At 46.8% G+C, this 23,727-nt stretch overlaps 4 protein-coding genes across 8 annotated transcripts; 3 read left to right on the top strand and 1 right to left on the bottom strand.

Annotated features, from left to right (window-relative positions):
- Nucleotides 1–19: 19 nt before the first annotated feature.
- On the top strand, nt 20–3,398 carry snrpb2 (small nuclear ribonucleoprotein polypeptide B2). 2 transcript variants are annotated; one of them, XM_035168246.2, is made up of 7 exons: nt 20–124; nt 867–938; nt 1,191–1,363; nt 1,554–1,688; nt 1,885–1,920; nt 2,468–2,556; nt 3,063–3,398. In XM_035168246.2, the coding sequence occupies exons 2-7, from the start codon at nt 875–877 to the stop codon at nt 3,220–3,222; spliced, it is 657 nt and encodes a 218-aa protein (XP_035024137.1). In that variant the 5' UTR covers nt 20–124; nt 867–874; the 3' UTR covers nt 3,223–3,398. The 2 variants fall into 2 exon arrangements, with proteins under 2 accessions (XP_035024137.1, XP_035024129.1); XM_035168238.1 differs by lacking the exon at nt 20–124 and adding an exon at nt 188–356.
- A 3,028-nt stretch (nt 3,399–6,426) lies between these two features.
- Nucleotides 6,427–9,358, top strand: prokr1a (prokineticin receptor 1a). The gene is made up of 2 exons (XM_035180213.1): nt 6,427–7,054; nt 8,497–9,358. Exons 1-2 carry the CDS (start codon nt 6,627–6,629, stop codon nt 9,194–9,196), a joined length of 1,128 nt encoding a protein of 375 aa, XP_035036104.1. The 5' UTR covers nt 6,427–6,626; the 3' UTR covers nt 9,197–9,358.
- Nucleotides 9,359–9,482: 124 nt separating this feature from the next.
- Nucleotides 9,483–19,659, bottom strand: aplf (aprataxin and PNKP like factor). Of its 3 annotated transcripts, none has more exons than XM_035180191.2 (11): nt 19,579–19,659; nt 19,327–19,459; nt 18,367–18,444; nt 17,236–17,399; nt 16,853–17,045; nt 15,391–15,514; nt 14,739–14,860; nt 13,949–14,211; nt 13,298–13,420; nt 12,513–12,559; nt 9,483–11,244 (listed from the first exon to the last, which is right to left on the bottom strand). In XM_035180191.2, the coding sequence occupies exons 1-11, from the start codon at nt 19,626–19,628 to the stop codon at nt 11,048–11,050; spliced, it is 1,494 nt and encodes a 497-aa protein (XP_035036082.1). In that variant the 5' UTR covers nt 19,629–19,659; the 3' UTR covers nt 9,483–11,047. The 3 variants fall into 3 exon arrangements, with proteins under 3 accessions (XP_035036082.1, XP_035036090.1, XP_047200046.1); XM_035180199.2 differs by having other exon boundaries at nt 18,367–18,438; XM_047344090.1 differs by having other exon boundaries at nt 11,072–11,244; nt 13,298–13,416.
- Nucleotides 19,660–19,992: 333 nt separating this feature from the next.
- LOC118123593 (F-box only protein 48) lies at nt 19,993–23,614 on the top strand. Of its 2 annotated transcripts, none has more exons than XM_035181087.2 (3): nt 19,993–20,083; nt 22,026–22,351; nt 23,224–23,614. In XM_035181087.2, exons 1-3 carry the CDS (start codon nt 19,999–20,001, stop codon nt 23,383–23,385), a joined length of 573 nt encoding a protein of 190 aa, XP_035036978.1. In that variant the 5' UTR covers nt 19,993–19,998; the 3' UTR covers nt 23,386–23,614. The 2 variants fall into 2 exon arrangements, with proteins under 2 accessions (XP_035036978.1, XP_035036983.1); XM_035181092.1 differs by having other exon boundaries at nt 22,026–22,449; nt 23,224–23,363.
- The last annotated feature ends 113 nt before the right edge of the window (nt 23,615–23,727 follow it).

Genomic DNA, 23,727 nt, shown 5'->3' with positions numbered 1-23,727 from the left:
GCAGCTGTCCCCCGGACCTGCAGCTGTCCCCCGGCCCTGCAGGGGGCGCTGACCGGATGAAGGAGCCTTAAAGCAGCAGCAGCCGTGTGACGTGCTTCCTGTTGAGCGCGGAGCAGCAGAGGAGGTGAGTCCATGTTTCCATGTTTCCAGTTCCTACTTTCTACTTTCTTCTGTCTCTGATCCGCGGCTCCACTCACACCTGTAACCGGCCTGTGTTCGTCAGGAGGCCGCTGGCCTGAGGAGCATCGGCCGCTGGCTCTCCAAAGCTAACTGCGCTAAGCTAACGTTATGAATGAATCTGATGCAGAGGAAGCTAACACATGCTAACATTAGCTTCAGCTCATTCTTCAATGAAGGTGTTAAATTAAATGAAGTGTTTACATGTGTTTTTAATTTAATCAGAGAATAGAACACAGCAGGTGGGAAGTGCTGGATTCTTCCTCTGAAACAACGAAGCTTCAAGCTCATGATCATCAGCCTTTATCATTCATATTCATATGACTTAGTTCATTTGATCAGAGACCAGCAGATGTGACCTGAGCTCCAGGATCCACTGATGGAGACTCGAACACAAGAGTCACATCAGCTGATCCAGCTCCGTGATCCAGCTCCGACACAAACTGACCCATGTGCAGTTTGTAACTAGACCAATCTGGGAGAGTTAAAAAACATCCTACAACACTAAAGATAAATGTCTATTTACGAGGTGTTTTACAGTTTAACCATAAACTGACACAAATATATAGAAAGATGATTAATGAAATATCCATTTACATCAAATCTAAACATAAAAACACACTTTTCTGCTTAGTTTATTCTGTAAAATAGATCTGAGCGATAACATTGATCTGATGCTGTTTCCTCAGACTTCACCATGGATATCCGACCCAACCACACAATTTACATCAACAACATCAATGACAAAGTCAAGAAGGAAGGTGAGTGTCCTGAAGAGAGTTTATAGAAAGACAGGAAAGGAGAGAGGAGTCGAACCGAGGACCTGCTGCTCAAGGACCGTGGAGCCACGTGGCGGAAACTGCCAAGATTCAAGATGAATAAATTAAGAACTCAATAATATACGACTAAATGAATGGAAAAAATAAATACACTATGGTTTTCTAAAAGGCTTCTTGTATATTTGTCCATTTATTGATTCTGTTTCTCGTCTGTTTCTCGTCTTCCTCCTGCAGAGCTGAAGCGCTCGCTCTACGCACTCTTCTCTCAGTTCGGACAGATCATCGAAATTGTGGCCTCGAAGACCATGAACATGAGGGGGCAGGCCTTCGTCGTCTTTAAAGAGCTCGCCGGCGCCACCAATGCGTTAAGGCAGCTGCAAGGTTTTCCCTTCTACAACAAGCCCATGGTACGACCTATAGTGATGACATCACGTTGAGCCGGGTGCTGGTTGTGTTTATTCATGTTCCCGTTTCCACCCTGATTCTCACCCTCGTGAAACATCACGCAGGCGACTTCAAGTCACTTCACACAGCTTCAAGTGTGTTTGTAGAATATAACCCTGCAGAGTCCCTGAGCCATGTCCTGTTGATTTCCAGAGGATACAGTACGCAAAGACCGACTCCGAGGTCATCGCCAAGGTGAAGGGCACGTACGGCGACAAGGAGAAGAAGAAGGAGAAGAAGAAGAAAGCTCAGGAGGCGGGGACGAACCTCATAAAGAAACCGGCTCTGGTGAGCGATGACTTTACTGAGGCATCACGTCTTTGTGTCGGTGGTTAAATTGTGTTTCATCCTAATTCTCACATCATCAGCCTCCATGTTTTCTCGCTCCTGGACCAGGAAGCTGATTCCTGTAAATGATGTTATTTATTCACTGTGTGTGTGTACACGTTCTCACGTTGTTCATCACTGTGTTTGGGCTTTTCAGGGATCAGCAGCACCTGTGCACTCAGCTGCCGTCCAGGTAAGACACAAGTTTAACATCATCGTCAAACTATCACTTCTTTTCTTTACGTTTTAACGAAGCAGTAAAAACGCTGAACATGAGGAACCACCAGAGTTCTCGAGGTGGACGATGTTCAAATCCACACAGAGCGTCCTCTGTCCCACGTTCTTAAACCACAGACTCTAAATATAGACGGGCGAAATGACGGCTCCCAGGAGTGAAGCCAAAGTGTCTCTGACTGCAAACAACGTCCTCACCACGAGATGGCAGCATTTGTAATCTGAGATATTTTGGCTTAATTTCTGGAGGAAGCATCTTTATTTATGCTCTTTATATACATACATGTATGATTTTAATTGTATTTTTTAATTTCAACACCAACCTCGGGAGATGGAGATCGAACACAGAATCATCCCAGTCCCTCAAATGTCGTTGGACGAGCTAGTTAGCATTTAGCACGAGTAGTTAATCTGGTGTTGAATGTTCTCTCCATCATTAAGATAGTGAGGCGACTTCAAGTTGTTTGGAGTTGATTCTGCTTTGAAAGGATCTGTTTCCTCCTCAGGTTCCAGACAACCCCCCCAACTACATCCTGTTCCTTAGCAACCTGCCGGAGGAGACCAATGAGATGATGCTATCGATGCTGTTCAACCAGTGAGTGTTGGCGTCGCTGTCAGTGGGACAGAAGTTTTAGTTTGGCGATGCTGAATCGTTATTTCCTCTTTAGGCTGAGGTGGTGGAATAGGCTAACGAGCTGCTAGCTGCTCAGCCTGTTAGCATCAGTGAGTGAACCACGGTTAGCTTGTTCAAACTATAAACAAAATGCATCTCGGTCACTGTGAATAAATCCTCACATTCAACAGCGACAGATTCATTTTCTGCTAACGACAACAGCTAGCTCCTGTGGTGCGGTAGTTTGCTACAAATTCACAGCAACTACACTTCCTGCCGGATGCTTCAAAATAGAAGCTTCAGTGGTTCATTTTATTTATGCAACTTTATTTCAAGTAAACTTTATTTAACAGGTAGAAGACTTCTATATCGTCCAATGACCTCTTCAGTGTTGATGCTAATGAACTGGAGAGGTTTAAATAAATGAAACTCCGATGTGTCCATGTTTTTACAGGAAGTGTTAATGGAGGGTGTGTTTGTGTCTCCAGGTTTCCTGGTTTCAAAGAGGTGCGTCTCGTTCCGGGCCAACACGACATCTCCTTCGTGGAGTTCGAAAGCGACACTCAGGCGGGCGTGGCTAAGGACGCACTACAGGGCTTCAGAATCACGGCGACGTGCGCCATGAAGATCACCTACGCCAAGAAGTAGTTCCCATGGTGACAGACTGTTCAGTGGAGGGGGCGTGGCCACTGGATTTCCGTTGTGTTCCGATTTTTGTAAATCTTTTTTTTTATTGGATAAATTTTGTTTTTTCATTCTTTGGCTTGAGAGAAAAATCTTTTCATCTTACTCTGTAAAATAAAGAATAAAAGACTTTTTCATAAGTTTGGCCTCAGATTAATTTTCCAAAGGGACAAACTTGAAATTAAGATTTTACTCTAACTGCTCTGGATTTACACAGATGGAAACCTACGATGTGTGTGTGTCTGTCCGAGTGTCGCTCTGCAGAAAACAGCTTCTCGTGTGTGTGTGTGTGTGTGTGTGTGTGTTGTGTGTGTGTGTGTGTGTGTGTGTGTGTGTGTGTGTGTGTGTGTGTGTGTGTGTGTGTGTGTGTGTACACTAAAGTGTGGGGACACACCTCATCGAACTCAGGGCTTTCATTCAGTCCCATTAGTTGGACCCTGAGTTCCAGTGAAGTTCAATCTTAATGAAACTTCTGGACAATCTGGTTCCAACTTAGTGCAGCAGTTTGGTGAATGTTCTGTTCCAGCAGGACTCGGCTCGAGCACAGGTCCAATGTACAGGACGTCAAACACAAGCCTGGAGTTTTCAAACTGACTGTTTCTAAACACTGGAAAACTCTGTGTAACCATAGCAACAGTGATGAGTTATCCAATATCCTTGACCTGCCCAGACCCTGTTCTGTGTGTGTGTCTGTGTGTGTGTTGTGTGTGCGTTGTGAACGTACCTCGTGGTCTCCTCCTCGGTCTCCTCCTCAGTCAGTGGAGCAGCAGCAGCTTCAGGTCTGTCTCTGACTTTAATTCATCATCTCTAATTAATATAAGATATATTACTCATCTTTAAACTGTGTCTTCATTTACATTTGTCTTACGTTCATATGATTCAGGTTCATATATTTACTATAACACTTTATTATTGTCTTGTTTTATAATACATTTTTATGACTAACAATAATATTGTACTGTAATATTGAACCATGGGGTTGTACTATGATACACTATGATACACTATATCATAGTAGTATATCATAGTGTATCATAGTACTGTGATATAGCAGTATATCATAGTACTGTATCATAGTACTGTGCTGTGGTGTTGTAGTAGAACCACAGTGTTAATAAACTGCAGATGGAAATGACTCGTGGTCGACTTCACTTTGTGAAACAGTGAAAACGTTTCATCACTGAGACGTTAGATTCCTCAACAGAGAGAGATTTGTTCTTCTCAGTGAGACACTCATTGGCATAATGCATTCCCAGCCCCTCACCATCTTACCATCTTCTAAACCAACAACCAACAATCAATCTGTCATTATCATCAGGATGTACCACAGTCCTTTAAACTAGCTGTAATCAAACCCCTTCTCAAACAACCACCCTGGACCCGGAGGTTTTTAACTACAGACCGATATCCAACCTCCCCTTCCTGTCTAAACTCCTGAGAAGGTTGTAGCCAATCAGCTGTGAGAGTTTCTCCAGGAAAGTAATGTGAAGACTTTCAGTCGGGGTTTCGAGCCAATCACAGCACGGAGACAGTCCTGGTTAAAGTCACTAATGCGCTTCTAGTAGCTCCAGATGTTTGTGTCTGTCCTCGTCCTGTTAGATCTCAGTGCAGCATTCAACACTATTGACCATCACATTTTATTACAGAGACTAGAACAGTTCATTAGCATTAAAGGAACCGCCCTGAACTGGTTTAAATCATGTTTTTCAGATCGAGAGTCATCTGTGCGCACGGTGTTAACCACGGTGTTCCACAGGGCTCTGTGCTCATTATATATGCTTCCACTAGGAAACATTATCAGGACACACTCGTACATTTCCACTGCTATGCGGATGACACCCAGTTATACTTTTCAATAAAACCAGAACAATGTAATCAAATAACTAAACTCCAAGCATGTCTCAAGGACATAAAAACCTGGATGAGCTGTAATTTTCTCTTATTAAACTCAGATAAAACAGAGGTTCTGATACTTAAACACTTTAGAGACACATTATCTAATGATGAAGCTGCTCTAGATGACATCATCTTTGCTTCCAGTGAAACATCAGGAACTTGGGAGTGATCTTCGATCCTGATTTATCCTTTGATTCTCACTTAAAACACATTTCTAGGACCGCCTTCTTCCACTTGCGTAATATCTCAAACATCAGACATGTCCTTTCTTAAAAAGATGCAGAAGAACGAGTCCAGGCCTTTGTTCCATCCAGACGTGATTATTGTAATTCCTGATTCTCAGGCTCCAGCAGGAAGTCGTTAAAGACTCTGCAGTTTGTCCTAAATGCTGCAGCACGTGTCCTGAAGAGAACCAGGACCAGAGACCACATGTCTCCTGTATTAGCTTCACTACACTGGCTTCCTGTTACATTTAGAATTTAAAACCCTCCTCCTCACCTACATTAATAATATGGCAGCATCAAACCTTAAAGACCTCATTGTACCTTATCACCACTAGAGCCCTGAGCTCCCAGAATTCAGGCTGTCGTCCCTAAAGTCTCTAAAGCAGAGGAGGAGCCAGAGCTTCAGCATCAAGCTCCTCTCCTGTGGAATCATCTCAGCTTCAGTTCTGGAGGCAGACTCCCTCTGAACGTTGAAGATTCAAACCTTCCTTTAGGATAAAGCTTATAGTTAGAGCCGGTCCAGGTTTGTCTTAGACCTGATCTTAGTTCTGCTGCTATAGGTCTAGAAGGTCGGGGGACACATGACACACGGAGCTTCTCTTCCCAGCTTCTCCTTCCTCTTCTCCATCCTCATCACATCTAAGAAATTAATATCTCATCAACACATGTTACTGACTGGACTTCTTCCCCGGAGTCCCTTTGCCTTATCGTCCGCAGATCCACATCGTGGATTATGATGGTGGATCGAGAATCAGAGATCGTGATAATAATGGTGGATCCTGTATCGTGTTGGCATCTGATAGTGGTGGTGGACCACGATCGAGGTGGCAGCTGATGGTGGATCCTGATCTTGATGGTGGATCCTGATGGCGGCAGTGGATCATGATTGTGGACGATGGCTGATCTCTCTGATGTTCTCTGTTCCACGTGACATCTGTTCACTTGTGTCCGTCCTGGGAGACGGATCCTCACATGTGTCTCTGAGGGTTAGGGATGTCTCACCTTGTCCCACAAACTGGGATTTGTGAATATGGGCTATACTAATACAATTTGATTGATTACCCTAACCCTCCAAAGTAAATGTCTAACTCTTAACCTAAACCTAATTCTAACCCTAAAACCAAGTCTTAACCACCAAACAGTCCATTAAAGGGGGTCACCTTTAATCCATATCCGGATCCTTGACTGGGGATAAAATCTTTATTTTCTTGACGTCTACAGATTCTGAACATGTTGACCTGATCCAAAATGGACGCCCCCACCAACAGCAGCTCGGCGTCATCTGACTACTTCCTGGTTGATGGCGGTCTGGACTATGCGGTTCCTCTGGACGAGATCCCGGACACCACGCAGGGCCGAGCCTTCTTCGTGGCCACCGTGGTCATCGCCGTGGTGCTGGTGGGCATCATGCTGGTCTGCGGAGTCGGAAACTGTCTTTTCATCTTTAGCCTCGCTCGCTACAAGCAGCTCAGAAACCTGACCAACCTGCTGATCGCCAACCTGGCGGTGTCGGACGTGCTGGTGGCCGTGGTGTGCTGTCCCTTCCTGCTGGATTACTATGTGGTGAAGCAGCTGTCCTGGGACCACGGCCTGCTGCTCTGCGCCGCCACCAACTACCTGCGCACTGTGTCACTCTACGTGTCCACCAACGCTCTGCTCGCAATCGCCGTGGACAGGTCAGTTCACTGGGGTTCATCCTCTGGGAGCAGGAATATGGTCAGAGTTTAGATTCTGGAACTGTGGACACTTTGTGTAGACTGTGTGGACTGTCCGGAGGGGGCATGGTGCTATCTTTAAAAAGCCCACGAATAAAGAGCCACCAGCTCACGGTTCAAACTGATTCTCGCCACTCAACCACGCACCCGTTGAGAAGCAAACTCTGGTCATTGGCGACTCGGTCCTGAGAACCGTGAGGTCAGCGACACCAGCGACCACAGTCAACTGCAGGGGCCAGAGCAAGCAGGGGCCAGAGCAAGCAGGGGCCAGAGCAAGCAGGGGCCAGAGCAGGGGCCAGAGCAAGCAGGGGCCAGAGCAAGCAGGGGCCAGAGCAAGCAGGGGCCAGAGCAAGCAGGGGCCAGAGCAGGGGCCAGAGCAAGCAGGGGCCAGAGCAAGCAGGGGCCAGAGCAAGCAGGGGCCAGAGCAAGCAGGGGCCAGAGCAAGCAGGGGCCAGATCCAAACTGCAGCTGCTGGCTAAAGATAAACGTAAATACAGTAAGATCGTAATTCAGCAACGACTCCTGGCTTCGTATGTCGGAGGTCAGTAAAGTTAATGTGGAGTCGGTGTGTGCTTTCGCAAAAACGATGTCGGACTCTCGCTGGCTGTCCAGGTGCTGTCCTGTAAACGGTTCCGGGCTTTGTAGATAATTGGCAAACTCTTTGGAGGAAACCTGGTCTTGTTGGGAGAGACGCGTTCCTCCCACTTGGGATGGAGCAGCTCTCTTATCTAGGAATATTACCCAGTGTATTAAATGACAACCCAGAGGTGGGACCAGGACGCAGAGCTGCAGTGCTACACACTTCTCTGCGCTCCCTCTGGACCAGTCACACAACCACAACCCATAGAGACTGTGTCTGTCCCCCGTCCCGTTACATTGTTTAAATCAAACAATAACAGAGGGAGAATTCTACACAAAAAACTAATACAAATTAACACAACCTCTGTATCAACTCAATCAATCAAATTATATTAGTGTAGCCCATATTCACAAATCCCAGTTTGTCTCATGGTCTTTAACAAGGTGAGACGTCCTCTGTCCTTAACCCTCAACAAGAGTCAAACTACTAAAACCTTTAACAGGTAAAGAAGGTAGAAACCTCAGAGACACATGTGAGGATCCGTCTCCCAGGACGGACACAAGTGAACAGATGTCCCGTGGAACAGAGAACATCAGAGAGATCAGAGTATTTACAGCTTTGATTAGAATAAACACTTTGTAGCTGAAGGTCAATGAACTGATGGATTATTGTCAGTAATGGTCGAGTATCTGAGGAGACATATTATATATCAAGCAGTCTTGATGTGATCATAGTCCACGATCAGGATCCACCATCAAGACCAGAAGAGAAGAGAGAAACCTGCTTCATCGTCCTGACCCACATGAACTCGCTCTGTCTGCAGGTACATGGCGATCCTCCACCCTCTGAGGCCACGTATGAAGCACCAGACGGCGTGCTGTGTGATCCTGACAGTCTGGATCGTACCCGTCTTCATCTCCATCCCCTCCGCCTACATGGCCTCTGAGACAACGTACCCACATGTGGAAGGTGACACCCACAAGACCTTCTGTGCTCAGATCTGGCCGGTGGACCAGCAGGTTTTCTACCGCTCCTACTTCCTTCTCATCTTCGCCCTGGAGTTCATGGGCCCCGTGACCGTCATGGTCGTCTGCTACATCCAGATCTCCAGGGAGCTGTGGTTTAAGGACGTTCCGGGTTTTCAGACGGAGCAGATCCGGAAGAGGCTCCAGAGGCGTCGAAGGACAGTGGTGATGCTGATTCTGGTCCTGGTCGCCTACGTCCTCTGCTGGGCGCCGTACTACGGCTTCACCCTGCTGCGGGACTTTTACCCCTCCCTCATCTCCAGGGACAGGAACTCCCTGGTGGCCTTCTACATCATTGAGTGCATTGCCATGAGCAACGGGGTCATCAACACCCTCTGCTTCGTGAGTGTCCGAAACAACACCAAGCGCCTGAGGAAGGCAGGCAAGTTCCCGCTGAGGCTGGTGACCTACGTGACTGCCAAGTCTGTGGAGGAAGGGGAGGCACGGACGTCCTCCCTCCGAGTGACGGAGGACGTAGAGGGGGCTCGGCTGAGGTAGAGCTCAAACATCCGACGGATCAGCTGCAGCTCTACAACTTGTGGAATGAGACACACCACAGGAACCAGAAACTACAAGAACCTTTGGAGAAAATCAGGGACTGAACCTAAACCTGTCACACAGAAAGTTCATTTCGTAGAATGAACTTCCTGTGGGACAGTTTCATGAATTAAAACAGTTCCAGATGTGTCAGGGCCGCATGTCGAAGCTGATTGGTCGAACACTGAGACCGTTCATTATTTGTTTGGATGTAAAAATCTTCTTCAGCACAAACGAGACACTGATGTGAAAAAAACTGCTTTATTTAAAAAAGTTCAAGTACAAGATAAAGACCTCCCAGAGTGCATTGCTCTGAGGATCAGTTCTGGACGCCATAGTTCAGACTCATCTTCGATCATAAACTCCTCCATGTTAGCAGATGGGACATGGACCAAACAAAACGATCTAACTAGACGTTGCATTTCAGGTCGTTCTTATCCCACAGATGTTTGTTCAAGTGTTTCTGATCAGTTTGGTTTGAATCAGTTATTTGATGATATAAAAACGTGTCTTGATATTAAACCACCGTGGAGACTAAATGAATTGCCTCCATTTTTTCTGTCCAGCAACAGAAAACGATTTTGTTCACGATCGAAACACCTGATGTGTATTTATGTATAAACTGATGACGTTAACTGTTCCCTGGAGCCGAAATGAACAAATGATAATAACATATTGAGAGATATCACTGATACGTTATGATTGAGAGCTGAGACTAACTCGTGATTGGTCGAGTCACCTGAACTTTCTTTAGCAGCTGATAATAAGAATCAAAGAGTTGAAGGACTGATACTCGTCTTCAGTGAGAGCAGAGCTGCATGATGAAACCTGACGTCAACTCTGTAGGTGAACCTCAGGTTGCTAAAGTCAGGATGACTCCTGCATACAACACGTGGCCAGAAGTGTGTGGACTCTGTTAGTGCTCTAGAGCGGAACTCATTGCACTGAGGAATCGATTACCTTCTCCCTCGGGTGTTTCAGTTCATCACAGCAGCGTAACTGGACTGTCCCATTTCAAATGGTTCCTTCCACATGACCTGTGTGTGAGTGTGTTTTCTCTCTTTCAACCGGAATCATTACAACCAGTTGTTTTGCTTTCGGTTGCCATGACGACACGGCGTACAGCTCGTTTTAAACGTTGACAACAGGACGCGACTTGAAAGAAAGAAGTCAGAAATGTTGTGGGACGATGTGAGCAAACAGACGAGAGGCGGCAGCGGAGTCGACACCGAGGTGCCGACGGCCTCATGTTCCTGACGAGCGTTTATTAAACCAGGAGGACGATCGATCAGAGACCTTTTCTCTCAGCAGCTCCACGAGCCCAGTCTTTGAAGACGATTGGACTTTAAGACGTGTAGTTGTCTCTTCTGTTCTCTATCACACTATAAAAACTTTTTGTGAAACATCTTTTCAGTTTCAGAGTTGATTTATTTATTTTTTGATGTTACGATCATCTCAGGCTCCGTCCACACTGATACTTGTAAGTGTTAAAACTCGTCACTGTTGCTATGGTTACGCCTGGTGGAGTTTTCCAGCCTCTGAATCAGAGACTGTAAACTAATCTTGTTTTATTTTACTCTTGGGTTTGTGTTTGAGTCTGAACAGAAACTGAGACTTTAGTAAACGATGACACGTTCTCTTCCTGATTGGTCCTCATCAGTCACATGACTCGACGACCAGCGGTGAACACAAAGCGTCGCTAACACTTCCTGTCAGTAACAGTTCCTCCTCGTGTTGTTACATCGTGACGTCACATTAATAGTCTGACGGCTGAAAAATGACACAAAGAAAAAAACTGGAGGAAGTTGGGTTCTACTTCCTCCTCTTCAGAAACACCTGAGCTTCTTTCTGCAGTCTGACGTCCTCTTTGCTGCTGTCATCCGAGTCCGGAGGGATGTAGTCTGAGTCTTGGCCCACGTCTTCGCTGTCGTCGTCGATGAAGCTGTCGTCGTACTCGTCTTCATCTTCGTCATCGACTGGGCTCTTCATGGGGACAGTTTGTGATCGAGCTGCAGAGACGTGTTGACATTATGTGAGGAAACTGTGACCAGAACATTCTGTAAGGTTCTAAAATATTTCTACGATCTTTGATGAGCTGGTTCACTCATCAGCAACTGAGCCGTGTTCAGGCGTCCACATACTTTTATCATGTGCTGAAAGCTGCAGAGACACACATGTTGTGACGTGACGTGTGACGTGTGATGTGACGTGTGTAGTGACGTGTGGCGTGTGACGTGACATGTGTAGTGGCGTGTGGTGGCGTGTGCGGTGACGTGACATGTGTAGTGGCGGTGATGTGGCGTGTGGCGTGACATGTGTAGTGGCGTGTGGCGTGTGGCGTGACATGTGTAGTGACGTGTGGTGTGACGTGTGGCGTGACATGTGTAGTGGCGTGTGGCGTGTGATGTGGCGTGTAGTGACGTGTGACGTGTGACGTGTGACGTGACATGTGTAGTGACGTGTGAGGTGACGTGTGACGTGTGACGTGACATGTGTAGTGACGTGTGAGGTGGCGTGTGGCGGTGGCGTGACATGTGTAGTGGCGTGTGGCGTGTGGCGTGACATGTGTAGTGGCGTGTGGTGTACGTGTGGCGTGACATGTGTAGTGGCGTGTGGCGTGTGATGTGGCGTGTGTAGTGGCGTGTGGCGTGTGGCGTGTGGCGTGACATGTGTAGTGGCGTGTGGTGGCGTGTGGCGTGTGGCGTGACATGTGTAGTAGCGTGTGGTGGCGTGTGGCGTGTGGCGTGACATGTGTAGTGGCGTGTGGCGTGTGATGTGGCGTGTGTAGTGGCGTGTGGCGTGTGACGTGTGGCGTGACATGTGTAGTGGCGTGTGGTGGCGTGTGGCGTGTGAGCGTGACATGTGTAGTGGCGTGTGGTGGCGTGTGGCGTGTGGCGTGACATGTGTAGTGGCGTGTGGTGGCGTGGCGTGTGGCGTGTGAGGTGGCGTGACATGTGGCGTGGTGGCGTGTGGCGTGACATGTGTAGTGGCGTGAGGTGGCGTGTGGCGTGTGGCGTGACATGTGTAGTGGCGTGTGATGTGGCGTGTGGCGTGTGGCGTGACATGTAGTAGCGTGTGGTGGCGTGTGGCGTGTGGCGTGACATGTGTAGTGGCGTGTGGTGGCGTGGCGTGTAGTGACGTGTGATGTGACGTGTGACGTGTGACATGTGACGTGTGACGTGTGACGTGACATGTGTAGTGACGTGTGATGTGACGTGTGATGTGACATGTGTAGTGACGTGTGACGTGTGACATGTGACGTGTAAAAGCAGCTCACCTGCTCTCTTTGTGTGTTTGTATTCTTTCCTGTGAAGAGGATTTTTCCTGTGAGAGAAACACAGTGAGATTATCCACAGATTATGATCAGACTCACATAGACAGTGTAATGGAACTTTCTGTATGTGGTCACATCCTGTCTGTGTGTGTCTGTCTGTGTGTGTCTGTGTGTGTCTGTGTGTGTCTGTGTGTGTCTGTGTGTGTCTGTGTGTGTCTGTGTGTGACACAGAGACAGAACATGACCTGAATTACTCCACAGCTGCTGTTTGACACAATTATAATAATTATTAGTAATTATGTAGCTCTGTGAAAACGCTGACAGATGGTGAGGACGTGCGCTGGCGGCACCACGGTGCGACAGCGTCAGTCCAAACCACGTACAGTTAGCTTAGCTTAAAGACTGGAGACAGGTGGAAACAGCTAGCCTAGCTCTGTCCAAACAAAATCCACCAACCAGCAGCTAAAGATCATGAATTAACTTGTTACATCTCGTCAAATCTGCAGTGAAACAGACGTCACAAGTTTGATTCCTCGTGTTCACGAGTGTCTGGTAAAAATGTCACGTCACATCAACTGTCGTGGATTTTGATTGGTCGTTTACAGTAGCCAAATGCTCTGAATGTGCGTCACGCCCCCCTGTGGTCAACATGGAAAGTCATGATGACAGCCTGCACCTCCGCCTGCAACAGCGTGGGTCCCTGTGGGCCGGTCATCAGGTTTCCCATCATGCCTTTCAACCAATGCCTGTCATCTGGCAGGTACAACAACAGCGCTGCGATGTCTGACCTGTAGCAGTCTGTGCCGTAGGGGCACTCGGGTCGGTCCACCTCCTCCTCGTTCTCCTCCTCCTCCTCCTCGAAGTCACTGTCACCGGGGTGACTGCACTCCTGGAAATGAACGGGGTTCTTCCTGGAGAAACAAACGTGTGGATAAGAGGTTTTCAGTCTCTCACACAAGCTGCGTCGTCTTAAAGACAAACAGTTGATCCTGAAACTAAAAACACAGATTCCAGCAGCAGGTCATCTGAAAATGTCCCTGAATGTGGGACATGAAGTCTGCAGTCACATGATGAAATACAACAAAGAATAAGTGAAAAACATTTATCTCAAAGAAATTAGGAGCTCGTTCCAGGAGGCCTCGTCTCCATCGTCTCTAGCTACTCTGAAAACCTTCGATTTTCAAAAGCGTGGAAGCTTCTGTGAGAGAAACGGACTGAAACTCCAGAAGCGACGCGAAAGAAGCTGGCGAGAAACAACCAGGAACAGCTGTGTAGACGAGTCACTAGACGTAGGGACTCACATTTACATAATATATGAAGCTTGTTGTCATCCTTTAACTTCCTCTTTTTAAGTTCGGCTGCTGCTGCTGCTGCTGCTGCTGCTGCGGAGGAGGAGGAGGAGGAGGAGGAGGAGGAGGAGGAGGTGGAGGTGAACTCACCTGTAGCAGTCCTTCCCGAATGGACACGGCGTTCTGAGCCGAGCAGAGACAGACGAGGATCGTTTAGTCCCCTGTTCTTCTTTCGACTTCCTGTCCTCCTCCTTGGATTCAGTGACGTCAGGTGCCTGTGTCGTGGCGGTGGTGACCGCCGTGGATGTCTCTCCTCCTTTTCCCTCCTCTCCCACCTCCATGGCGACGCTGTCAGACTCGCCGCTGGTCTCAGTGCTGCTGGAGCCACGCTGATGACGGACTGTGGCAACATCCTGAAAGTCGACAAAAATCAACACACGGGTCTGAAGACCTAAATATTTACAGTATTCATTACAATGGAATCTAATTAATTCATCTTAGAGTCCAAGTAACAACTGGTCAAAATCGGAGGAAATTCTCAAAGGCCCGAGACATCACGTTGAAGAGGTTAAGTGAGGTCACGTGGACTTTTGACCAGTTCCTTTTTGAGTCCAAGTGACCGAGACAGAGGAACTACCTGAAAACATAAGGCTGTTTCAGAGAAGTAAAAACTTAGATCACAGAGATTCATTTATGATAAAAATCAGCAAATCTTTACATCTGAGAAGCTGCAACTGGAAAATGGTTCTTATTTTACTTTAGTAAAATTATTCATTAACTTTCCAAATATTCATTAAAAGTTTCCACATCAATGAGTAAAGTCTGTACGTTTATTTCTAAATGCTAAGCTAACGGCTAACAACCGTGAGACGTTTATTCAGGACATGAAAATGTAGAGCAGTCGAGCTGAATTCATTTGAACTCAATCTTCATCACTCACCTTCCTCCTCCTCTTCCTAGGATGCTCCTCCCCCTCCTCACTAAGCCCCGCCTCCTCCGGTGAGTGGGCTACAGTGGGCGTGGTCAATTTGGGTGCTTTACTTCTCTTAACGGACGACTGAACTAAAAGAGACGGAAGAGAAATTTAACATCAATGTTTTTATATAAACAAAAAGATTTTAACCGTAACTAATTTGAAGAAATTCCCTCAAGGTATTCTTGAGACACCGTGTTCACAACAACCTGAGAACATAACGCCTCCGGCCACTAGGTGTCGCTGGTGCAGAGGCACAGTTGTTTTCTGGTGGTTGTTGCTGCTCCATCGATTTTTACATGTGAAAATAAAACTGCTCAGAAAGAAAAGGAGCTTGATCGATGAACTTAAGATTTTTCCGCACCAGTGACATCTAGTGGCTGGAGGCATTCATTTTCTAATCTTCCATCTGTCTTGTAAACACATTATCTGACGAACGTCTCGAGGGAATTTCTTTCAATTCGGTTCAAATGTTCACTTGGACTCAAAGATGAACTAATTGATTAGGCAAAGGTCATGTGACCTTTTAGGTAGACTGAAGCTGCTCTGATTGGTGGAGACAAACAACCACAGATGATTGTGATTCTTTGCAGTCATGTGACAGACACGGGGGTGGTACCTTTGGGACTGGAGGACGAAATGGGAGCGACAGCTGCCGTCATCCACGCAGGTAAAACTCTCTTCTTCATCACAGGCACAGCACAGCGATCATCCTCCTCTTCCTTTGGAAGCGTGAAGTCTTCCTGTGTGAAACAAGAGAAAACACAGCTCTCTGATTGGCCGCCTGCAGGTTTGCTCCAGCCTGTGATTGGTTGGAGTACACTGATTCCAGTTCAGACACATCCACTGACTGATTATCGTTTATATTCATTAATATATTTGAGTTTTGAAATCTAAGTCTCTGGGAAACCTTCAGACATTTTACACAATAAACCATGAATCCAATAAATAATCCAAAAATGAATCAATACTGTTTAAACTTAAAGCCTAGAATTTATGTAACTGGAGACTTTAAAGATGTCATTTAGAGACTCGTGATATGAATCAGCCCTCGACGAGTGGTGAGCGGAGGATTGAATTCATGATGAAAAATATCCAGTTGAATGAGAAAAGACGAAGAGATAAAAAGGTCAGAATCGATGTGTTGACTGAAAATGACATCACAAGTCAGAGGACATGAGCTCGTTTTGCTTCTCAGGACAATGTGCTGATCCTGTCTGTCCAGTTTTTAACATTAAATCATCAGTCTGATGTTTAGTGTGAACATGAGAAAGTTTCCTCCTTCTCTCCCTGAGCGTCTGTTCTCTGTGACTCTGCTGAGTGGGTTCCATCTCCTGTGAGAAGAACTGACTGAGAGTCAGCTTCAACTGTCACAACCAGCTCCAGCTGAAGAGTGAAGCTGAACTGAGATCAGTTCAAAACACTCTGAAGTTATTAAAAACCAGAGTTTATCTCCAATATTCAGCAGGAAACTGTGAAACATGAAGAATTCTGAACAGAGTTTGGTGGATTTGTTACAGCTGCAGCTCTTCAGCTTCAGGAAGCAGAGGATCATGGGTAATACCCAGAGGGACGACACAGTCAACTGATTATCTTTGTTTTTTCTACACATGAAACCACTTCTTCACTAAGAGACCAACGGAATCAATCACCACATGTGGCTGCAGGGGGCGCTGTTGTTCAGTAACTGTTACAGTGTTGCTTTAAAGATCGAAGCAGCTCTGAACTGAAATGAGACGTCTGATCTTCAGAGGGTTAACGTGATTTGCATCAGCAGCTTGTCGCCTAGCAACAGAGCTGTAGTTAGACACAAGGAGAACGTTTTATTGGTTCTTGGTTTTTAACATGTGAACCGTTCCATTAGAAGCCTGATGTTTGAACGTGTAAACGATGTATGTATAATACATATGTTGGCCTGAGAGGCGTCGGCCTGTTGGAGCCTTCGTTAGATAGAAGGTCACATTTGAAGGAGCTTTTGAAACGGGAGTCGAGTCGCTGCTGAATTTTAAATCATCTAAACGATTAAATATTCATGATCTAGTTTCCTGCTTCTCTGGTGATTTAGTTTTGAGTCATTGAACCTGATGTAAACGTCTGGGACCCTCCTCCTCCTCCTCCTCCTCCTCATTGGACAGAGCTGCCGACGTTGGCTCCTCGTGAGGCGGAGTCTGTCCACGGCCGAGTCTGATTGGACGAGGCGGCTCCACATCTGGCTCAGGAGAAGTGGGACGTTCCTCCTCTTCTTTTTTTTCTTCTTCAAACGTCTGACTGTTTCTACAGGAAGTGACAAATTAAAAAGGACAGTTTGAAAACTCTGCTGCTGCTCAGTATGAATTTGACATCAATCAATCACAGGTTCCAGGAACTCAGAGATAAAACACGAGTCAGCACGGAGCACACAGATATGAGATCCCACGGTGCAGAGCAGGAGACTCCTCTCACATCTCTCCTGACATGTGAATACCTGGGAGTGTGCTCTCCTGCGCCCACAGCCAGCACCTTGTAGATGAACTGCCCCGGCAGCAGAGACAACAAGTCTCCGTCCTGAAGAGGGAACCAGGAACCTCTTCTCAGAGGTCGAGGGTCGTCAGTGAGGGACGACTGAATGAAGCACGGGTTCACGTGCATCTAGAGATGGAAGCAGAGGATTAACCAGTGAACTTCAGGTGGGTCCAAACTGAAACTATTATTCAAAATGTTTTATTCTTTCTGTTATATCACATGTTTTATATCACACGTTTGTGTTTGTTCAATGATATGAAGCAAATAACGTTGATTAACTCATGACCACAGCTCACGTCCACCAAGGGCTGAAGGGTTAGGTGAGGGATCAAACATGTGACGTCTGTTAAAGACTTAATACACTGGTCAGGAGCACACACTGTAAATAAAGATGGACGACATGACGGCTCCTCTAAAGTGAAGCCAAATCATCTGGATCGCCCCCTGGTGGTTGGCTGCAGTGTAGAGCATAACCCTGCTTCCTGCATGTTAGCAGATGGGACATGGACCAAACTAAAACATCAAAGTAGACGTTATATTAATGTTTTTCAAAGATGGTTTCTGTCATTTTAGGTAAAGTTCTCCGATATCTTCCTACGAGGTGCATTCGCGGACTGTCAGACGTGCTAACGTCCGCTAGCTTAGCCACTTCTGGTGGACTTTTAGGCTTAAAGGTCCTCATTTCAAGTTGAATATGAATGTTGGGGCTTGTGGACACTTTACATCTGAAGCTTTGGTTACTAGTTACTTCAATTGTATTGGATTCTGCTGCTACAAAGTTGACTTCTAAGACTCCAAAAGTGTTTGTGGACTCAAATGACGGAAAGAGAAGCTCTGTGAACCTGAACTGATTCATGAACCTGGAGCAACTCTTGATGAAGAGAGTGTGAATCTCAGATCGTATAAATAGACACCAGGGGGCGATCTAGACAATTTGGCTTCTCTTTCGGGAGCCGTCGGTCACTAATCACAAGGTCGGGGGTTTAATCCCTGACTCCACATGTCCACGTGCACTTGAAGTACTGAATCTCCCTGATGGTCCATCAGTGTGTGAATGAACGAGTGAGGGACGGTTTCAGTTCTTTTCACTCACAGGTTTGATCTGCAGCTGACCGCTCAGGTTCTGCAGCAGCCCGTGACGTCTGGACACTCTCTGATCACTGACCTGGGACAACGTGGAGACAAAGCAGGAGACCACTTTCAGCACATGTTAGTTTGAGGGACAAAATGAAAAGATCAGCGTGTTGACTGTTACAGTCGATATTAATGGTGATGTTCAATGTCCTGTGAAAAATATAAACACAAAATATTCATTTTAAAACCTTTATTAAAATGTAATTAAAGCAATTCTTTTGCTATTTAAATAGTTTAAATTCGTTTTCTGTCAACTGACTGTTTGTTTTTTGAAGCTCCATGAGCTGAAGACCTGACATGTTCCTGACACGTTCCTGACACGTTCCTGTCGTGTTCCTGACATGTTCCTGACACGTTCCTGACATGTTCCTGACACGTTCCTGCCTGACACGTTCCTGTCGTGTTCCTGTCGGACAGTAAATGTGGGGCGGGGGTGTCGTGGGGGCCGACATCAGATTTGACCCCAGGTCCTTCAAGGGTTGAGATCAAACACTCAACTGCTCCTCGACAAACCTCAGACAAGGCTCCTAACCAGAGGGGGTCGGCCCAAACCTGTGGAACCTTCCACTTCACGAGATCGGCTCCGTCTTTAACACACTTTAAATCACTACTAACAACACGCCTGTTGTCCCAGGCGTCCTCCTCGAGTTGGGTACGTTTTCATCTCAGCTGATTTTATTTATCTTATTGTATATCTTATATTTTATTTTTAGGTTTTACTGCCCTGTTGTTGTACCATTACACTTGTGAAGCACTTTGGTCAACAAAGTTGTTTTAAATGTGTTAAGTAAATATATCAAAGTGACACTGACACGGGTTAATCCGGTCATACCCAGGTAGGACAGGTGACATGTGACCTTTAGGTGAACCGCACAATCCATTGATGTCCCAGTTAAAGTAAACCACAGAGGACACTCACTCCCAGTAAGGGGCCCCTGCCCAGCACCGTCTCCCCCGGCGGCAGGTGCACCGGGGCCCCGCCGTCCACCGGGACCAGGTCGAAGCCGGACATGTGGTCAGCTTCCGCCCGGGTCACTGGGTCACTGGAGGCGCTGGTTAGAAAACACACAACAACACTGAGACTGGGAACACGTGGACAGGAAGGTTCAGCTGACGTCACAGAGGACAAAACCCCGCGAAAACAGATATAAACAAACACAAACAAACAAACATCCAACACTCCTCCGGCGGCACCAACACTTCCGGGACGCAGCAGCGCATGCGCACTAGAGCAGAAAGCAGGTGTGACGCGGTCCTGTAGATTCACATCCGCAGATTCACCAAACTCCGCCTGAATCACTTCCTATTAAATGTTTCTTTTTAATGTAGAAAATATTTGCGTTAATAACAAAATTTCAGGAGAGTTTATTGATGACTACATTACATTCTATAATTAAATAAACACTTAATAAACAGGAAACGACTTTTACACTCAGAAACCCATTCGGATTATTTCAAATGTTATTGTTTATTAGCTAAATATTGTTGTGTGTTTTAAATTTAGCAGCAATCTGCAGAGAAAAACGTTATTGATTTTATTATAGACAAAACGTTAAAGTGTTTTTTCATTGCTGGGGGTCGCCCTGTGCGCATGCGTGTTTCACCCGGTGACGTGTGTAAACAACCGTTGAGACATTTAAACTTTCAGCTGTCAGACACCGAGGGGCCGCGTCACGGTAAGAGGACACCGTCAACACGGGACAGTGGGACACTGTTAGCACGAGACCCTGTTAGCACGGGACAGCAGGACACTGTTAGCACGAGACACTGTTAGCAAGAGACACTGTTAGCAAGAGACACTGTTAGCAAGAGACACTGTTAGCACGAGACACTGTTAGCAAGAGACACTGTTAGCAAGAGACACTGTTAGCAAGAGACACTGTTAGCAAGAGACACTGTTAGCAAGAGACACTGTTAGCACGGGACACTGTTAGCAAGAGACACTGTTAGCACGGGACACTGTTAGCAAGAGACACTGTTAGCACGGGACACTGTTAGCAAGAGACACTGTTAGCAAGAGACACTGTTAGCAAGAGACACTGTTAGCACGGGACACTGTTAGCAAGAGACACTGTTAGCAAGAGACACTGTTAGCACGGGACACTGTTAGCGGGACACTGTTAGCAAGAGGACACTGTTAGCACGAGACCCTGTTAGCACGGGACAGCAGGACACTGTTAGCACGAGACACTGTTAGCACGGGACACTGTTAGCGGGACACTGGTAGGAGACCCTGTTAGCACGACAACAGGACACTGTTAGCAAGAGACACTGTTAGCAAGAGACACTGTTAGCACGAGACACTGTTAGCACGGGACACTGTTAGCAAGAGACACTGTTAGCACGGGACACTGTTAGCAAGAGACACTGTTAGCAAGAGACACTGTTACAGGACACTGTTAGCACGAGACCCTGTTAGCACGGGACAGCAGGACACTGGTAGCACGAGACACTGTTAGCAAGAGACACCGTTAGCAAGAGACACCGTTAGCACGAGACACTGTTAGCAGAGACCCTGTTAGCACAGGCACTGTTAGCACGGACACTGTTAGCAAGAGACACTGTTAGCAAGAGACACTGTTAGCAAGAGACCCTGTTAGCACGGGACACTGTTAGCAAGAGACACTGTTAGCACGAGACACTGTTAGCACGAGACACTGTTAGCAGGAGACACTGTTAGCACGAGACACTGTTAGCAAGAGACACTGTTAGACGAGACACTGTTAGCACGAGACACTGTTAGCAGGAGACACTGTTAGCACGAGACACTGTTAGCAAGAGACAGCGGGACACTGTTAGAACGAGACACTGTTAGCAAGAGACAGCGGGACACTGTTAGCACGAGACACTGTTAGCAAGAGACAGCGGGACACTGTTAGCACGAGACACTGTTAGCAAGAGACAGTGGGACACTGTTAGCCTGAAACACTGTTAGCAAGAGACAGCGGGACACTGTTAGCACGAGACACTGTTAGCACGAGACAGTGTTAGCACGAGACACTGTTAGCAAGAGACAGCTGGACACTGTTAGCACGAGACACTGCTAGCACGAGACAGTGGGACACTGTTAGCACGAGACACTGTTAGTAAGAGACAGCGGGACACTGTTAGCACGAGACACTGCTAGCACGAGACAGTGTTGGCACGAGACAGTGTTAGCACGAGACACTGTTAGCAAGAGACAGCGGGACACTGTTAGCACGAGACACTGTTAGCAAGAGACAGCGGGACACTGTTAGCACGAGACACTGTTAGCAAGAGACAGTGGGACACTGTTAGCACGAGACACTGTTAGCAAGAGACAGCGGGACACTGTTAGCACGAGACACTGCTAGCACGAGACATTGTTGGCACGAGACACTGTTAGCAAGAGACAGCGGGACACTGTTAGCACGAGACACTGTTAGCAAGAGACACTGTTGGCACCAGACAGTGTTAGCACGAGAAACTGTTGGCACGAGACACTGTTGGCACGAGACACTGTTAGCAAGAGACAGCGGGACACTGTTAGCACGAGACAGTGTGTCCTTGAACCTTTCTCTGATATTCTGCTGGGACCAGGACTTTGACAGAAGCTGTCCCTGTATCATCACATATTTGTCTTCTCTAACCTTTCAGGTGGTTTCAAACTGTTGGACTCTATTATGCAGCATGAGCCCACAAGGACGTCCTCCGTGGTCCTCCTCCGTGGAAGAGGACCGTCTCTGACATCCACCAGGAAGACCGAGCCTCCGAACTTTGCAGAAACTCTGCCAACAGAGATGAGCGTGAGGATTTTCGGCGAGTTGGACCCGGAGAGTCTGGTCAGCGCGTCGTGCGCCTGCAAACTGTGGCACGACCTCATCGAGGAGAGCGAGCAGCTGTGGAGGAGTCAGTGTCTGCTGGTCCGAGCCGTCTGTCAGCGGGAGGTGGACAGCGACCGGAGACACGGGCTGTCCTGGAAGGTTGGTGGACGGTGCCGTGGACGGTGCCGTGGACGGTGCCGTGGGAAGCGGGTGCTGTTGGAAAGGGCAGACAAACCATAAGATGTCTAAAAACAGATGTATAAATATAATAGTCTTTAAACTTTCAAAATAATTGTTCTGTTCTTATTTACTTACAAAGATATTATTACCTGGGGAAGTTTTTAGAAATAATTAAAAACGGAATAATTCTTATATATAAATAATGCAATGCATCATGGTATACGGGACTTGGTGTCAGTGGCGCTGACCAGCCGGTTCGACCGAGACAGTTTGACCCTAGCAGCGGCCCGGGAGCGGTCAGTGTCAGCAGGAGGAGCAGCTTCCCAAGGAGCTGGACACACTGTCCCGATGTGGCGCAGTGAAAGATGTAGCATCATGTCTATCAAAGCTCCATCCTCAAACGAGAGCTCTGTTTACGGAGCCTGAAAACTCATCCAACTGTGTCTGTGTTTACCTTCATCAGTGGCTTCCTCAGAGCGACCCTTCTCCAACTTGTGGTGATTAACAACATGGCCACGGTCCAACATGACGCAAAAGAGACCTGATGAATGTTCACACAGACATTTTGAGCTCTTTAGACATTAGTGACCTAATGAGACTTCATCTCCGCAACCACGGAGCGCCAACTTAGATCCTCTCCCCACGGCCCTGTTGGTGGATGCCAAAAAGGAAAAGCAGAACAAATAGAAACATTTAGTTTCTTTGTGCTTGTGGTGACCTTTCAGCTCCTTCACATGGAGGCTCGGGCCCAGTCCGCCTCTTTTTCCTCTGCTCATTAAAAATGTTCCTATCTATAAAAAGATGAGCATATCAGTCCCGTCCTCTGATTGGCTGCGGTTTCCTCTCTGCAGGTGACGTTGGTGAGGAACTACACTCGCAGCTGCGTGAAGAGAGATTGGCTGAGAGGAAGATACAGTCACGTGAGGTCAGCGGAGGAGCTGAGCGGCAGGAGAATGACGCCGCTCGACGCTGAGACGTGGGGAGAGATCCTGGAGGCGGAGTTAGACAGATGACGTTTTCTAAGGAACGCACCACGACTTCAGAGGGGCCGATCTTCGTTGTATATTTTGTATTTTTATCAGACAAACAGTTGGACATGTTTTTTTTACTTTTTTAAGAAAAAGAATCATGTAGAAAGAGAATGAATCAAATGGAACAGAAACTTTATTGGTGAATTGTTTTCTTCAGCTGTTTCATTGCTTTGATGTAAATATGTAATAAATCTCATCTTTGTGAAACTCATGATGCAGATTATTAATGATGCAGATTATTAATGAAGCAGATTATTAATGAAGCAGATTATCATATGAAGTCGTTTTTGGTAAAGTTCTGGAGTTTATTACACTGGAACATCT

The sequence above is a fragment of the Hippoglossus stenolepis genome, chromosome 2 (genome assembly GCF_022539355.2).
Source record: "Hippoglossus stenolepis isolate QCI-W04-F060 chromosome 2, HSTE1.2, whole genome shotgun sequence".
In the NCBI taxonomy this organism is placed as follows: domain Eukaryota; kingdom Metazoa; phylum Chordata; class Actinopteri; order Pleuronectiformes; family Pleuronectidae; genus Hippoglossus; species Hippoglossus stenolepis.
This window is presented reverse-complemented; position numbering and strand designations above follow the sequence as displayed.

Excerpts from the sequence above, each read along its gene's own strand:
- snrpb2 (XM_035168238.1), top strand. The coding sequence starts at position 293 with ATGAATCTGATGCAGAGGAAGCTAACACATGCTAACATTAGCTTCAGC. Across the intron at positions 1,689-1,884 it reads TCATAAAGAAACCGGCTCTG|GGATCAGCAGCACCTGTGCA; the intron begins GTGAGCGATGAC and ends TGGGCTTTTCAG. Across the intron at positions 2,557-3,062 it reads CTATCGATGCTGTTCAACCA|GTTTCCTGGTTTCAAAGAGG; the intron begins GTGAGTGTTGGC and ends TTGTGTCTCCAG.
- prokr1a (XM_035180213.1), top strand. The coding sequence starts at position 6,627 with ATGGACGCCCCCACCAACAGCAGCTCGGCGTCATCTGACTACTTCCTG. Across the intron at positions 7,055-8,496 it reads CTCGCAATCGCCGTGGACAG|GTACATGGCGATCCTCCACC; the intron begins GTCAGTTCACTG and ends CTCTGTCTGCAG.
- aplf (XM_035180191.2), bottom strand. The coding sequence starts at position 19,628 with ATGCGCTGCTGCGTCCCGGAAGTGTTGGTGCCGCCGGAGGAGTGTTGG. Across the intron at positions 19,460-19,578 it reads CCGCCGGAGGAGTGTTGGAT|CGCCTCCAGTGACCCAGTGA; the intron begins GTTTGTTTGTTT and ends TTTTCTAACCAG. Across the intron at positions 12,560-13,297 it reads TACGGCACAGACTGCTACAG|GAAAAATCCTCTTCACAGGA; the intron begins GTCAGACATCGC and ends TTTCTCTCACAG.
- LOC118123593 (XM_035181087.2), top strand. The coding sequence starts at position 19,999 with ATGCGTGTTTCACCCGGTGACGTGTGTAAACAACCGTTGAGACATTTA. Across the intron at positions 20,084-22,025 it reads CACCGAGGGGCCGCGTCACG|GTGGTTTCAAACTGTTGGAC; the intron begins GTAAGAGGACAC and ends CTAACCTTTCAG. Across the intron at positions 22,352-23,223 it reads GACACGGGCTGTCCTGGAAG|GTGACGTTGGTGAGGAACTA; the intron begins GTTGGTGGACGG and ends TCCTCTCTGCAG.